A 16,755-nucleotide genomic window follows, 5' to 3' on the forward strand; every position below is an offset into this window, starting at 1 on the left:
GCCTAGTCGACAACGGCAGACGTGCCTTAGAGGCCTTAAACTGCTCAAACCCGATGATTGCTGCTTGCAGCTATATTTTTCTTGTTGATGTTTTGTATGTCTATCTGTGGCACTTGTGCTTTGTATGTGTACATGTTAATACAAACAATTTAATTTTAATATTTTATTTTCAGGTTCTGGGGATCTAATGCTTGTGATAATCTACAGCAGATGACCATGACAATCCAGGTATGGAAACAATTGGACTGTTTATAATCTAAAATCTACCTTGTACGTGTGGATGTAATACAACTTATTTTAAATATTTTATTTTCAGGTTCTGTGAACTACTGCTTTTGCTAATCTACCGCAAATGACCATGATGACCAATATCAAAATGATATTTTGAGATTACCCTGAAAAGAAATTGCTTTTTAATGTATTTTGATATAATTTATCTGTTTTTACACTGTTTAATGAGCAATTATCAACAGTGCTATACTGTAATTTAACCAATTTTGACCATAAAATTGGCTCTGTATTTTTACAGTTTATTTCATGTAATTTTGTGAAACAGTTTTTTCCCGTAATTTTACGGAAAATGTCTGGAAACTCTGCTGTCAGACTTTTTACCGTCTTTTTACAGATTTTTTTTAACAGTGTATATATACAGTATATATATATATATATATATATATATACTGTACATACATATACAGCTCATAAATAATCATTAAAAAATCTACTGACATGCAACTGTAGATTTTTTGTATTTGCATTGTTTAGCAGATGATGGTAACGTAATGCGTATGTGGCTCAGTCATGCATGTTCTCTTTCTGATCCAGTTCTGAGAAGAGTGACTATATCAGATGGAATTCCTTTCATACATTTATAGGCCTCATGTGAGCCTGTGGATGCTATATGGTAATTGGCTGTCATTATTTCTTGCTGAACACTAAATAACTAAAGCTACTGGAAACACCATTCAGAAAATAATTTATTTTTAAGATATTACCAAGTAAGAAAAAAAATGTTGTGTGGGGGTCATCATCATCATCCCCTAAATAATCAGAGCATCTTGCAGTCCCTCAGCACCTGTCCATTAGGGGCCGATGTTAATGACAGGTTGACTATATGAATGTGACAGAGGGGGGAGGTCAGACAAAAATTAGACGGGACCTCCTGCAGGGAAAGATAGAGTGTTTTTTTGTTTGCCTTTCTCCATCCACAGGTTTGTTCCAGGTGTACTCAGATATGAGAGGGATGTTCTGCCCAATTTGAGGGGAACGCTGACTTCAGACAGCTCGTACAACTTCAAAGGACTCGGCTAAATTTAGGCCGTCGAGTTTTACTTTTATATCCCAATCACCAAATGTAGGGGAGTGGGTGAGTATAAGTGTAGGAGAGAGTAAGGGTAGAGTGGGTAGAGTATGTAAAACTGAGTGGAAAACGCATGAAAGAATTGAAAAAGATGTGAACCATGTCCTTTTCCTCATTACATCAACTTCAAAGAGTGCTTGCTGCTTTAAACAGATACCTTCTCATCAATTTTCCTAGAAACAGAGGACACAAGAAAATGTGTCTGTACCTTCATTAGAACACGTTTGAAGGAGAGACGATAGATGAAGGCTAGTGTCCACACTGACATTTTAGTGACTAGTTTACTGAAATGAGTGCTTTAAAAGTGCTATCCTTCACTTTGATGTCCGCAGCATAAGAACACCACACCCAAGACATGTCCATAATCTAAAATCTTTGATAAAGATTGACATTTATATTGCAAAAATATGAAATTTAAATAGAATGACAAAAATGTAGTCAGAAACAAATGTATAATACAATGCAATGTAAGCCGCTTTGAATAAAAGCATCTGCCAAATGCATAAATGTAAATGTATTTTGTGTGCATGAAATACTCACATGGCCAAAATGTGTAGTATACAACAGAGCCCTCTGCGTGATGAACTGTATTGTTTGTGTTGGTGTTTTATTTTTCACATATGAACAATACGTTTTCCAAGCCTCTGCTGTTGGTAACAAGTTGCTGAGCTAAATGGTGAGGTATGGCACTTTGTGGAGTCTATTGCACTTCACTCTGGTATAACTAATGGTACAGGGTAAGTGATTGCACTTTAAGCAATTTTACATTGTAGGTTGCTCTGATGTTATCTTGTTGTTATAAAACAATGACAATAAAGAACTTGATTGATTGACCTCCGTTTCCCAAAAGCATCGTTAGCCAACAATGGTCGCAAGTTCCGTCGTTCCAGCATAGTTCAACGATTTAAGTGTTTCCCAAAACCATCGTGCCAACGATCAATCGAAAGAAGCATCGCAAAGTTGCGTGGTTAGAACTACAGGTCTAGAGCTGTGGTTAGAAGAAGAATCGTTCCTTATTATTATGACATGTAGAGTAGACTTACATGCATTAAGTTTTTGATCGGAGTAAGCAAGCAACACGCAGTGCATTCCATATCCATCACTCTAAATATATACAAATTTAATTTTACATCTTTTAGTTTGTCAAGAAAATAGAAGCACTGTTGTTTGAAAAGTGGGCATGAGCATGACCTCCATGCTCTATGACCCTGGGGAATCCCTGGGCAGAATGACATAGGAGGACATTTATAAATTAATTAAATATTATAAAATAAAACAACAGATAACAAAAATATAAAAGTAGTCCTTAAATGCGTATGTTATTTACTGCAAGAATTTGACATTAATTCGATCTGAACATATTTATTAGTAGACGTCATTACTCCACCACCTGTGTGGCATCATCAACTAGATTAATGAACCAACTTGGTTCAAACGATTGATCTCCGACAGAGTTACTACGGTTTCGGGAAACAGTCGTAACTACATCGTTAATTTCCCCAACGATGCATCCTGCTGTGGTGGTTAACCAGCGAGTTATGTCATTGTTCGGGAAAGCACTGATTAATGAAAGACATTTGATTAATTAAAGACATTCAACTTCGATATTTTTTGTACCAATTCATTATTTGACATATTTAGACGACTGGATGAAAAATATACTTTGCCAAATTATATTTTCAGTGCTATTATTCTGATGCCACCAAGGAGAAGCTTTCCATTAGCAGTCTTTATTATTTTAATCATTAATTTATTATTTTAATGGCACTTAATCAACTGAAACATAATACCTTAGAAGTTTGCAAATTCCTAGTTCCATGCAGGTCTTGTTCGTATGTTTAATAAGCCAGTCACTTGAGCTGTATATGCCTGATGACTAATTATAACTGAATATACAGGGGGGGAAATCACATATTTAACTCCCATACAGAGCTGGGGAGTAACAAAATACATAACATATTTAAAATACAAAATTTGAGTAACAGTATTTCATTACAGTTACTTTTAGATGGGTGGTAATCAAATTACAGTTACTTTGTACATCCAAACGTATTTTATATTACCAAAATGATAACTTGGCATTTATTTCATTTAAACTTTATATTAACTGTAAAGGGCAATTAATGTAAACAGCAATCGGTGATTCTCTGACTCTGACAATCTGCAAAAGCATGCTAAACTACAATTCTGCACATAGGTTTCACACCCCTTGCAGAATATGTAAAATTGTAAAATTTTGATCAAAATAAGAGGTATCTGGGTTCATAGAAATTGCATATCGTCGCTGTCGGGCGGAAACCTCTTATATCTAAATTTGGTCAATTTCATATTTTTTCACAAATCGATGCTATTGGTCAGTCCCCATGTGGGTCTGTTATTTTTACAAATTATTAACCAATCTAAAGTGTTGAAAATAGCTTGAGAGCAAATCTCTTAACTCCATTGGACACTTCAACTGTCTGAGAAGTCTCGTAACTCCACCTCTTCTTCACTCCGCGGGAGCTTCTCGGCATTACGTCTCCTGATTGAAAGTTTTTTAGACAATAACGAGTGAAAATGGTTAGATACATCTGAGTAGGTCTGTTTTGTTAAAAATCGATAGCTGTAATGCTTCGGTGCAGAAGGAAGCCCGTGAGTCACGAAGGTAAATTTGCGAGCAGATTCGGCTAATTTCCGCCTATTAGACAGCCTAGTCAGCTCATCGTTTTTTGTATTACATCACTTATAGTTCTTAAACCTTTAAAATAGAGTTTAGGAAGATGTATGTAACCACAGTCGTTAGCTTTGGTTAACAATTGAAGCCTTTTCTCTTGTCAAGAGGCTCAACGCGACCGCCGACTTTATTTGCGTGCAGATTAATTTCCGCCTATATTAGACACCTTGTTTAACGTTTTATTTTGGTATTGCATCACTCATAGCTCTAACGTTTAAAATAGAGTTTAGGAAGATGTATGTAACCACAATCATTAGCTTTCATTAGCTCTTAAAGCCTCGTCTCTTGTCAAAAAGCTCAACGCGACCGCAGACTTTGACGAACACTGATGGCAGCAGCGACGTCTGTGTCCATTCTTATCAATGACAGCATAATCTCGTATCTCCCTGCTCCCAAATCATAAACCTTGTATCTCCGATTAAACATGGTTTTGGGGAAATGTTGTGTTAATGTTGGTACACAACAGTATATGATTATAGTATATGCCAACTTTAACGATACAATGTTTAATAACTAAAAAAATGCAGTTTTTTAACTTCCTAAAAACAATGGTTTTGGAGATACGAGGATTCCACCCGACAGCGACGATATTCATTTTATTTAGTACTGTTCTGAATAAGCTATTTCAGGCAATAAAAGTTTACATATACTCCATAACACAAAGTAGGTGAATTTATACAAATTACCACATTAAAAAATGTACATACCCTTGAATCTTTTAATGTCTGTGGTTACCTGAATGATCAACGAGTGTTTTGATATTTTGCGAGTCCCTTGTTTAAGTAATTACGACTTTTTATCTCAGAGTTCTTTTATCTCACAGTTCTGACTTTTTCTCACAATTGCGAGTTTATGACTCACAAATCTGCTTTCTTTTCTTAGAATTGTAAGAGATATACACTCACAATTGCGAACTATAGACTAATGTCCAATGAAAGAAAAAACACTGACTTTTTTTCTCAGAATTGCGAGCTTGAGAAAAAAAATTCTGAATAAAATTAGAATTGCATGAAATAAACTCACTAGAAAAATCTCGCAACTGTGAGTTTTTCATGCAATTCTGATTTCATAACTTGCAACTGCTAGTTTACATCTCACAATTCTGACAAAATGACAAGTGATGGAAACAAGTTTCCATGAAACACAATGCATTCAGAGAAGGGGGTGAAAATGTTTAAACAGGATGAGGTGTAAAGATTTTTTATTTTGTTTATAGATAATATTTTTTTCATTTAGTACTGCCCTTCACATGTATAACCACATGTTTCCCAGAAGACAAAATAAGTACAATTTAGCCTCCTATTAAAAAAAGTCTACAAACCCCAGCTCATAATACATTGTGTTGCCTTTTTGAGCATCAGCATTTTTTCCTTTTCTTTTTTCTAAGATTGTCTGCTTTTTTGCTATAAGATATATTGTGGAAAATTGATGTTGTTTAAAATAATATGCAGAGGAAAACCAAATCCTCTGTTTGGTGGTCCTTTTGTGTTATGTACCTTATTAGTATTCCAAAGTATTCTAAAGTATTTAGATTAAGTTCCAGAATTTGTGTAATCTAACAAAATACGTTACAAATTACTTTTTAAAGCATGTATTTTGTAATCTGTTGTGAAACTCATTTTAAAAGTAACCTTCCCAGCCCTGCATCCATTATATAAAATCATATGCTTGAGCATAACAACACTGTACTTTTGTTTTGAGTTTGAAATGTTAACTGTTGCATTTCACATGCTATTATTATACAGCGAACTGAAATACTTGACCCTGATAGGTTAGTCTTGACATTCCAAAATATGTTAAAACCAACTGGCTCATTCGTGTACTGGAGTCATCTTGACTATGCAATTCAATAGATAAGTAAATATAAATATGCCTATCTGTATGATATATGGTAATATATCATATATGACAATAATTATATGAATATATTGACAAAAAAACAAATTAAGAGACCAGTACACTGCTAAATTTCCAGCTATAAACTATGGCTAAGATTGGACAGGGTTCATATTGCACTTGTATGTTGGTCTGTCAACAAATTACAATACAAACTAATGATAAAGAAAAGACAATATTACAGCACAACTGGAAAATTTAAATGTAAACGTAAAAAAGCCCTCAGGCAGAACTGTACATGCAGTACGGTGTGAAGAATCAAAGAGCAGATTGTCTATAGCCTGCCAGGATATCTTACCATTGCAACGCAGCACAAAAAAAATGTTTAGTTTACCACATTTTACCAAATTGACAGGTAAATGATTTCGAAATGGACCCCTCTTATCATCAAGGATGAGATCCTTGTAGAGAGTCTCTTCAGGAGACTGAAGTTTTTTTACAGTAAAAGAAACCTGTGAGCAAAGTAAATGTAGTCATATTTGGATCCGACAAATTAAAAGCCTAATAGAAATGAATAGAAAATTTTCTTGACAGATTATGACCATTCTGCATTTAATAACTTATTCAATGAATTTGTGCCAAGTTGTTTTGGGGGTAAAACACAGAACCAGTACAAAATGTTTTGATCGACATGACAATCAAATGATAATGTAAAAAATCAGTAGACAATTGTCAATAACCAACTGCATACATGTACAGGCATTTACAATTTGTGCAAAACAACAAGAAATTGCTTTGCACAAGTGACTACATGATGTGGAAGGTGTTTTGACAATGTAATTCGTAGTCTGAAAATGAACTGAAGCAACTGATAAAACTGCAATATTACTTATAATATTATTTGTAGAGAAGAGAGCTATAAATTATTGTTTTATTTAACTGTGTTTTGAGTTAACCTAACAAAGACAGAAAAGCAAACACTGAATGAAAATCAAACAAGAAAATGTATAGTTCAACCATGCTAAAGCATCCTTTAAAGCATGTTATGAGAATTGAAAAGTTGCAGCGTCTTCATTTCTGTAAGTTATTCAGTGTCATAGAAACAAAATGGTGCTGTTTAAATGTTAGTTTCAGGAAAAGTCTGTTGAGAAGACGTCTGATGGTGGTGTCAGCTCTGTGGTTTTACCCCCCGTTCTGTCTAAATGGGGTAAAACACTCACTGATTCATCTAAAGGAATAATCACTCTCATCTGTATTTTGTCTGCAGTCCCCACATCCCCCTTAACACAGACAGCCACTCAGCCTACAGGCTGCATGGAACAAAAAATGCTTCTTTTGTCAGAAACGGTGAGATGTGTGAATTAGAATGACCTCTGGTGTATTATTTAGACACTGTGTCCACATCAAAGATTATATTTGAAGTCCACATAAATGAAAACTAATTTCCAAGTAGATGGAAAAACCCTTACAAAAATGAGAAAAACTGAAACCCCTCTTTATCAGACAAACACCAACTTGATTCAGTCTATGACTAATCAGACTGTGGAAGCACCACCAAATGTATGCCAGAACCAGACACAGTGACGCATCATACCCACAAAGTGCCTATATGACGACATACTTGCTAGCCCACAAATCCTGAAGTCATCACGGCATTAAATTTAAACACAGAATCCCCTCCTCATCATCTGACACATGATAAAACGTTAATAATAAAGCGCCATCGCAGTTAAAAAATATCAAATGTAACTGCAACTAAAAATGAAAACATTTCATAGCCTGAGGCTGGGAATGCAGTGTGAAGGGGGTACAATTAAGCTTGTGGAAACATATGAATGGAAAAATTTCAAGGCAGTAAATACACAGGACGCTCATTTGAGAGCTTTAAAATGAAATAATAACATATTGTTGGGAAAGCATCTTTATCTGTGCACATGATTCTGCTGTTTGATGGCCACTGCTCTATAAGGCCACTGCAGCGGTGAGAATGAGATTATGGGTAGTGCCATCAGACCGCCTCTGAGGAAATTCTAAATCATCGTTCAAATGGATTGTCTGAATTCAGTCACTCGGTGCTGGGATGACGCTGATGTGGAGAAAGTTGTCCGGATGGCTTAAGTGTTCGCTCAACCACTGGATGGGTGTCTCCAGCAGGGGTTCAATGCCATGAATTATAACCTGATATCTCTTTGGCTCATCTAGAGTGAGTGAGAGAAAAGACACAGTTGGTTATCACATAAATCATAACTGACTTTTACAGACATGTCAGTAAATACAAAAGCTTTTACTTTTTCTCCCACATAAGGGATCTTGTGAAGACTTTCTTTTGCAAGAGACCATTGCATGTCCTCAACCCTATTCGCACGGGATTCTCTGGGGACCTCGTGTGACCCACACACATGAATTTCTTGTTGCGCATTCACACGGGATAAGCGAAGCCTGTGATTTTACTCGAATTTACTGACTTTTATCTAAAAATCGTGACACGCCTGCCATTCATGCGATTCAGAAAATCTGTTTATCCTTCTCGTCTTCACAGCGAGTGCGGCTCACGGTTACTCAGGAATGGCAGACACCACAAGAGCAAGCTCCCGAGCGCTTTGAAAGAAAATGGCACCGCCCACATTTCCCATGCATTTTTAGAAGCAAAATGTGAACGGCCCCATAGTTTTTTCAAGAGTATAACGTGTATTCTGACATGTATGGATGTCTCTGGGCTAAGCCCTGGATATCCCCCAGAACAACCCCTGTATGGCGATATAACCCAGCACCCAAAATACTACCAAAACACTCCAATGCAGCCTCAATTCTTCACGAAAGATGGATAAAAAAACGAGATTGAGATCATGGACAACTTTAGCAATTTAATACTAATCCCATGTGAATAGGTCTCTTGAGATATTTCCAAATCACATAGGAACTCATACTTTTCGTGTACAGACATTCTCCAAAATTCTATGGAGAATTTTTCTCCATAGAGAGATTTTTTCTACACAAAAAAGGCATTTATAAATTATAAAAAAAATATACACACACCTTCTCATTTCTTATCCAAATCATAAAACAATTAATAGAATTATGCATTTTTTCACATTCATTCACATTGTTTGTGCCCCTAATCCAAGACATTTTATTCTGAGTATGTACAGATAGAGTCCCTATTATATTTCCTAGTGCTATGTGCACACTTCAATAAATTAAATTGAGTTTCCAAATGTACTTGAAGTATTAAAACATTAAAATGGCACTTATTAAGAAAACATACTTGAAGTGCTTTTATTGCAGTTGAATTGGAGTTTTTCCTCATGCAACAGAGCAAAAGAGCTTATTTTAATACTGTCTCAACTAAAACACTCAATGGAATACCACAAGTTTACTCTGTGCTATTTAGTTATATATTCTTGAACTCTCACTTTGATGAGAAGTGTTAGCGGACACTAGTGTTATCACGGTACCAAAATTCCAGTAGTCGGTACCAATACCAGTAAAATTCCACGGTTCTCGGTACCAATTTCGGTACCAAAGCAAAACACCAGTACATGCTAATTGAAACACAATTTTATTAATAAAGCTCATTGTTAATATAAATGTATAGAAATCAATGCCATTTTGTATACATGAAGTATACAAGTTAATTGTTCCTGAAACGGTTGTGTGCTCACTGGGGTCTTTCATGCTGATGAACATCCTCCTCAGTCTGCTGCTGTAGAAGACAAATAGTATAAACTTCAGTAAGTCAACTGACTGAACAAACATGCATATGCAATATTAAAAGAAACCTCAGTTTGTATACTGCATTTACGCAAGATTACTTACATTAAGGTAACTGTATATTAAAATAATAAATGCAACATATATATTTTCTTTAGTTTAAATGTGGCTTTTTAAACCTAATAGAGTTATCTATCCAAGATATACACATTGCTAGTCATACAGTTAGTATGATAGTTTTCTAGCACATAGATTTCAGATAAGCCTATATAAAATAGGTACTGTAAACCCCATCCTGTCCTCCCATTTATTTTACCCCATTATAGTTATAAAAGCATTAAATGGTTAATAAAGACACTTGACTGCATTAGCATTGGCGCTAACAAATTAACACGCAAACAGGGACGTGTATTTTAACGTAACCTTTAACTTAACATATGCTACAACATTCATAATGCAAACGCGAACAGAATTTGAAACTTACCGCTTGAACTTGTTAACTTTAATCCGGATGCTTCCTCCTTTCACCACAAAACTCTGTTCGTTTTCTTTGTGATATGACTTTAATCTGAAGTATTTCTGTGCGCATCTCTTGTGGATCGGAGCCGCGCTTATCCGCTCATCACGTCTTATTGCGTCTATAAAAAGTTTCCGACTGACAACCTGTCAGACAGAGCATCAGTACGTCGGTGCTACCGGGTCTTATGAAAATTAGGTACCGACAACTTTTTTATTTTTAGGTACCGACTTGGACCCGAAGTACCGGGACTTTTGACAACACTAGTGGACACAGATGCTGATTTTTTTCAGTGACATCTGAATCACAAAGCTTCAGCAGAGAAGTGTATGTAATGTAGCCTCTTGGTCATGTGCACGGGAGGCTCAAAAGCTCAGCCCTTTTTGGTTTGATTTGATATTTATCAAAAACTTACTGCACCCGTTTAGACACTGCAAAAAAAGTATTTCTACAACATAAACAAATGTATCAAGTGCCCTTTTTTGGTCCCTGTGCCCCTGCCCCAGAGGTGGTCTGTGCACACCAATCTAGCACTGAGAGGACAAAAAACAGGTAAAAACCAATGTGAGTGGTGCATGCCGTGGCAAAACTCGGCACTGGGCAGCCACTAGGTAGATGACACTTTAAGCCAAGAATGAATCTAACCAACCGCCATGTCTCTACAACGGTCTGATGCAGATATATAAGTCTGGCTAAACAGTTACTAAGCTAATCTGTTTGGTTGTTATGGGAGTGGCTTGGCAGATGCCAACTGATGATGCTCTGAGTCACAAGTGAAGCGACACAACCCCCGTGTCTCTACGATGTTCTGATGCAGAGATATAGGCCTTGCTAAATGATTGGCTCATTGGTTGGCCTTGCTAAATGGTTGGCTAGGCTAATCTGTTTGCTATGGGCGTGGCTTGGCATCTGCCAATTGATGATACTATAAGCTGCGAGTAAAACAGACCAAGACTGATTGGTTGCCTGTGTTAAATGAGCCCACCCCCTTGTCTCTATGACGCTGTACTGCGAAGATAGCCCATCCGGGCCTCTTATAATTCCCTTATATGGGCATATTTCCTTTCCCATTATAAGTCTATGGGGAATTTCGGGTGGCTCTTACGCCCCAAGGGTACAACTCACACCCCATTGTGAGGCATGTTCTTTTAGAGGCTGCCAGCCTCTTCAAATGTGGTAAGCCGTATGTTTCTATGAAATCCTCGTTCGGAGCTATGACCCGTCAAAGTTCAGCTCAATGTTATGTCAATGGGATTTTTCAGGTGATTTTTTTCCGCACTATCGAACACCCTCCGCCCGATCGCTTATAAAACTCATAGCACACCTCTGCGCAATAAGCCTGTCGATTTGAGCCCTCATTCATGGGCAGGGGCAGACTTAACCAATAAGCGAGGCAAGCGGCCGCTTGGGACCCCAGGAAACCAGGGGGCCCCAACAAATACCCAGAAGTTTATTTAAAGCATGTATAACATATTAGTTTTCTATCATTTTTTTGTATGATAAGGATGATACAACCATAAAAATGTAATGTTATTATTACATCTGCATGAATTTCCCTTCTCGCATCATGGATTAGTGGAACAACTTATTAGTTATGCACCTATGTCAGCAGCTCAGTGGCCAGAGTGAGAGAACATTACGGCAGACGGGAGGAGAGGCAGAGACGCTTAGAACTTAAAAAAGCGAGAGAAAAATTGCCAGCGGCAGATAATGAAACGCATATACCTCAGCGGAGCCGAAAAAAGAAGAGAGAAAAAATTTGGCCAAACTTCCAAGTTTCTTCTTTTTTCAAACATACTCCAGTGTTTCCCATTCATTGACGAGACTATGGCGGCCCGCCATAGTCTCCTTTGTTCCGCCACAGTCTTAAAACGAGTAAAAAAAAATTCTTATAATAACAAATATTTCTTTGAATTTCATTGAATTCTGCACCATTGTTTCGTTGCTGTGCCATTGTTCACAGCTAGACGAAATGCGTCCCCCTCTCTAATGCTACAGCGCAATGTGGGCAGCACACACACACACACAAACACATACTGTACGTACAAATGCATGATCACTCGCTACTGTTTCAGCTTTCACGGTTGAAACGCAGACACGCGAACTGGCCAGGATTTGAGACGTCGCCAAGCCATACTGAATCGTTTGAGGTATAAGTAAAATATAACTAATGTTTCAGTATTCACTGCAGTTTTCCACCAGTACAAACATGATTTTATCAGTGTACGACTGAGCAAACAGATAACATTACCTCATGGCGTTAGCATCATCATGTTCAGCTTCCATATTATTTCCAGCTAAAATAGCAGTCTGCATATTTGACCTTTGACAAACACCATTTCTGTCATTTAAAATGAGCAGCGCGTCTACACAATGGAGCTTAATTCGAGTCCGACTGAAGCCCGTCGTGTTTTTTGTACCTCCGCATTACACAGGCTGTTGCAAAGATTAAAATAATTCAGTTTTGTTTTTAATGGCAAATTATTCAAATTTTTTAAAGTTAATTTAGAAAAATGTTTGGAGTATTTTTTGTTTGTGGCTCAGCCAGGTGCAGAACGCAGAACGTCTGATTGCTAACAGTGCTGGAGCGCTGATTTGAATGAATGATGTGAATGATACTGTTGAAACTGCTGCAGCCATTAAAATAGTTTAGTTTTGTTTTTAATGGCAAATTATTCATATTTCGTTTAATTTCGATATTAAGTTAATTTTTTGTGGCTCAGGTGCAGAATGCATAGTTTGATTGCCAACTGTGCTGGAACACAAATTTGAATTACTGTATGATGTGAATGACACTGTTTAAACTGTTAAAATAGTTTAGAATTAATAAATAGTTAAAAAGTATTAAAATACTTTAGTTTTGTTTTTAATGGTAAATTATATTTTGTTTTGTTTCTTTATTAGGTTATCTTTGAAAAATGTTTTGAGCATTTTTGTTTGTTGCTCAGGCACAGAACGTAGTTTGATTGCCAACAGCGCCAAATTTAATGATTTGAATGCATGATGGGCATGAGTCTGCTTAAATTACTCCTTTAGCTTCGGCTGTCCCCGTAAGAAAAAATATATACGGGTGCACGACACATGATTACATGCTACTCTGTGTCACTGTGTCCCAAACTTGTCAATATATTTGGTTTGTTGGACATCAAGCAGTGCTGCTCAGACCGATCGCCGTGTACCGCAGGAGAAAGCGTCTGTCATTAATTGCTCTCATGTTACTTTCATATAAACTGATAGGTCTGCGCACATAATACATAATAATAAATCACAAACTTAACATTACTCTGTTGTGCTGAGAGAGTGTACGCTTTTCTTACGGGTTAACTCAAAACAGTTGCCGCATCATAATAATGTATGCATGCTCTGTTCCAGATAGTACAGTGATACTGCTATGCGGGGATTGTGACAATGGCACTGTGAAAAAGGCCCGATGCCCGGCCCGCGTTTTAACATATGGTAATAAATAAATTAGTTCAACTGTTAAACAGTTTTTTGCTTCATTTTTTGATGGCTCATGCTCTACATGTTTTGACTGTTTGTGAACTCCCATTTTACCATGTGTTGTGCCCTATTATCCCCATTTATATATGGAGCCAATGATTAAATTACTACTAGCTATTGTATTCTTATAGATTGAGTCACTTAATTTTGTTCTTAAAATGCACCATATTGCAGCATTTACCTTTAAAATATGCAAAATCTTGCCCCCGGACCCCCCTAGAGGAATACGTTTAGCTCCCATAGTCTCACTAAGTTCTGTGGTAAACACTAAACTCCACCGATAGCTAACACAGTGAGTGCTGCAGCAGCCTCTGTCCTGCCAGACACAGAGGTGTGTTTTCTCCCGTCCCCGGAGATCTTGTTGGCACAAGATCAGCACGCAAACAGCACACAGACAGACAGTTTTATTGAGTGATGATCTTGCTTTCTGGCCAAAACATGTATCAGATAAAGAGCACTGTGAGCTTATTAGCAGAGGGCCAGTTCAAATCAAAGATTTGGCTTTCCCAATTAACAGCGATGACCGTCAATTCACATGCAGCAACTACTTCATTAATAAGAAAAACTGTGAAAAGATTAGCCGATCGTGGTGTAAAGTGTAAAAAATGATAGTGTAGTTTGCTTTTGTTGTCGAATATTTGGTGACTGGTCCAATCTGTTCAGTGGAGATGGGTATAATAACTGTAGAAATTTGTCTTCTCAGTTAAAAATTCATGAAAGTTCTCAAGACCACAAAAATAATAATATCAAAGTGTAAACAGATGTTGTAAATAGTTTGTTTGTGGATTTTTATTTATTTATTTGTGAATTCATTTTTATTTCACTTTGAGACAAATTATTTACAGACAGTAAGATGTGACACAGTTTATTTAAAAATGTAGAGAAAAAAGTATTGAGAACGACATAGGGATTACAATAAGGGTTATAAAGCGTGCATATTATGACTGTTGAGGCCCCCATGCCTGAAATTGCTTGGGGCCCCCAAATCACAAATGGTGCTTTTCCACTGCATGGTACCATCAGGTTTAGTACGACTCGGCTCGGTACAGCTCACTTCACTTCGACTCAGTTTGCTTTTCGACAGCTGTTTAGTACCGCTTCAAAGTGGGTGGGGATTGTAAACTTATCGTCATAGTTGCGCCACCTCTACTGCCGTAGCATCATTGTGAATGCAGGAGTAATGGAGCATATCGATGCCGGATGGCAGCAAAACAAAATACTGCTAAAATACCAGAGAGTTTGGGAAATCTTACAGCAAAGAGCAGACAACGATCATTTGGTTTGCTCGACGGCGCACGAGGGTAAGCTAATGTAGCATTCAACATTGTGTAGGGGTCTCAATCTCTATATTACTGTCACAAAGCATGTAATGGAATGCCAATATTACGTATTAAAATGCATATTCATGTGTTGCAAATCCGCACCGTACCATGCAGTACTATGCAGTGGAAAAGCGCCATAAGTCCGCCCCTGTTCATGGGTCTACGGCACATGCTGCGGGACAAGTTACGCACCGAAGTTTTGGCAGAACAAGAAGAAGTATGCAAGATAGTAATAGTTTGTTTCACAAGCACCACTAATTAACCAATTAACGAACCTTAAAAAGATTAAATTACTTTTTTTCCGTTAATCTACACTCCATACACGATAATGACAAAACCAAAAACAGATGAAATTGTATAAAAATTTTGCACCTGTTTTTATTTATTTTCTTTGCAATTTTATAAAAAATAAGTTAGGGCTGGGAAAGTTATTGCGTTATTGCATTAATTTATTAACGCCGACAATTATTTTATAATGCATTAACGCGTTTTTTTTTTTTGTATTATTTTATTTCAAAAGTCCGTTGCTCAATGGCTCTGAAACGTACAGACAAACCATGGGTCACAGAAGGGGTGGGATGTTGACCGGTACTGGCTTGGGAATGGTGTCACCACGCGTCTCAACCAATGAGAGCATTTGGGGTAGGCGTAAGACTGCTGCAGCGCGAACATGAACCAGGAACACCAGAACTGAATGGAAAGGTACCGAACTTCGGACATCGTAAATAAAAAATATTTTCCTAGCGGCGGAGTTGATAGAACAACCCACTCCATTTCGTCTCCCCTCCTTCAGCCATGCGGTTATCTATCAGTGCCCTCGCCCAAAAAGAAGTAATATGCGCGGGTGTAAAAGGCTTATTTAATACTATTAATGATAAAGCGGAAGGAAATCAATAGCCTGCAGAATCCAAAACAGCAATGATAACGAATCGTGTTGCGTGTATTGTATGCAGTGTGAGGCTAATGCAGAAAACATAGAGGGTAGTAGAGTAAACACTAGAGAGTCACAGCACAAACTACTAAACTGAGTTCTCTTTCACATCTTCTTGCTCTGAAACGGACAAATAAACACAAAATTACGGCTAAATTCCCATATTAGAAAGGGTCCATGTAAAAGTAGTCCGTTTTATGAAAGTTAACAGCTGGGAAACAAAAACAGACATGTCACAGTATATTAGATCCGTATAATTGTATAGAGCGCTCTTAAAGGGGCAGCAGCATAATAACCATCTCTGTTTATATTGTTCATCATACAACAAAGGACGGGCCCAAAACACTCACTCATATTAAAAGAATTGTGTTCTCCTTATATGAATTGTTAAGATAAAGAAAAAGTAGCATGCAATAATTTAGTTGTTTAAAGATGTGCTTTAAATACACTTTAAATACAGTACACTTTACACTTTGTGTAGAAATAGATCATTATAACTTGTTTTTCTATATCAAACTAGACAGAACGTTAATGCCCTGGCAGAGGCAGATAGCTTTGGTTTTATATTTAATTTGATTACATTAATGTTTAAGTTGAGATTTACAAGAAATATTTTAAGTTAAAATTGTTAATGCTACTATGTAAAGGTGTTTTCAAACCAAATCTTATTGCACTTTTGTTCATATAGCAGTAGTTTTAAAGTAAAAGTGCACAATACACTACTTTTGAATTCATTATTGAATTTTACGCTGAACAATTAATCTCGATTAATCACAGAAAAGTCATGCGATTTATGCGATTAAATGTTTTTTATCGTTGCCCAGCACTAAAATAAATATATATACTGTATATATGTTGAGAATA

The 16,755-nt window shown here is 36.9% G+C and overlaps 1 protein-coding gene across 5 annotated transcripts in view; it reads right to left on the bottom strand.

Annotated features, from left to right (window-relative positions):
- Positions 1-6,485: 6,485 nt before the first annotated feature.
- Positions 6,486-16,755, bottom strand: part of atg5 (ATG5 autophagy related 5 homolog (S. cerevisiae)) — a 44,635-nt gene continuing 34,365 nt past the window's right edge. For all 5 annotated transcript variants that reach the window (XM_057339609.1, XM_057339610.1, XM_057339607.1 and 2 more), the window contains exon 8: positions 6,486-8,107. In XM_057339609.1, coding sequence (XP_057195592.1) covers positions 7,971-8,107 — 137 coding nt within the window. In that variant the 3' untranslated portion in view covers positions 6,486-7,970. The remainder of the gene's footprint in view (positions 8,108-16,755) is intronic.

Source organism: Triplophysa rosa, linkage group LG8 (assembly GCF_024868665.1).
Source record: "Triplophysa rosa linkage group LG8, Trosa_1v2, whole genome shotgun sequence".
Lineage (NCBI taxonomy): Eukaryota > Metazoa > Chordata > Actinopteri > Cypriniformes > Nemacheilidae > Triplophysa > Triplophysa rosa.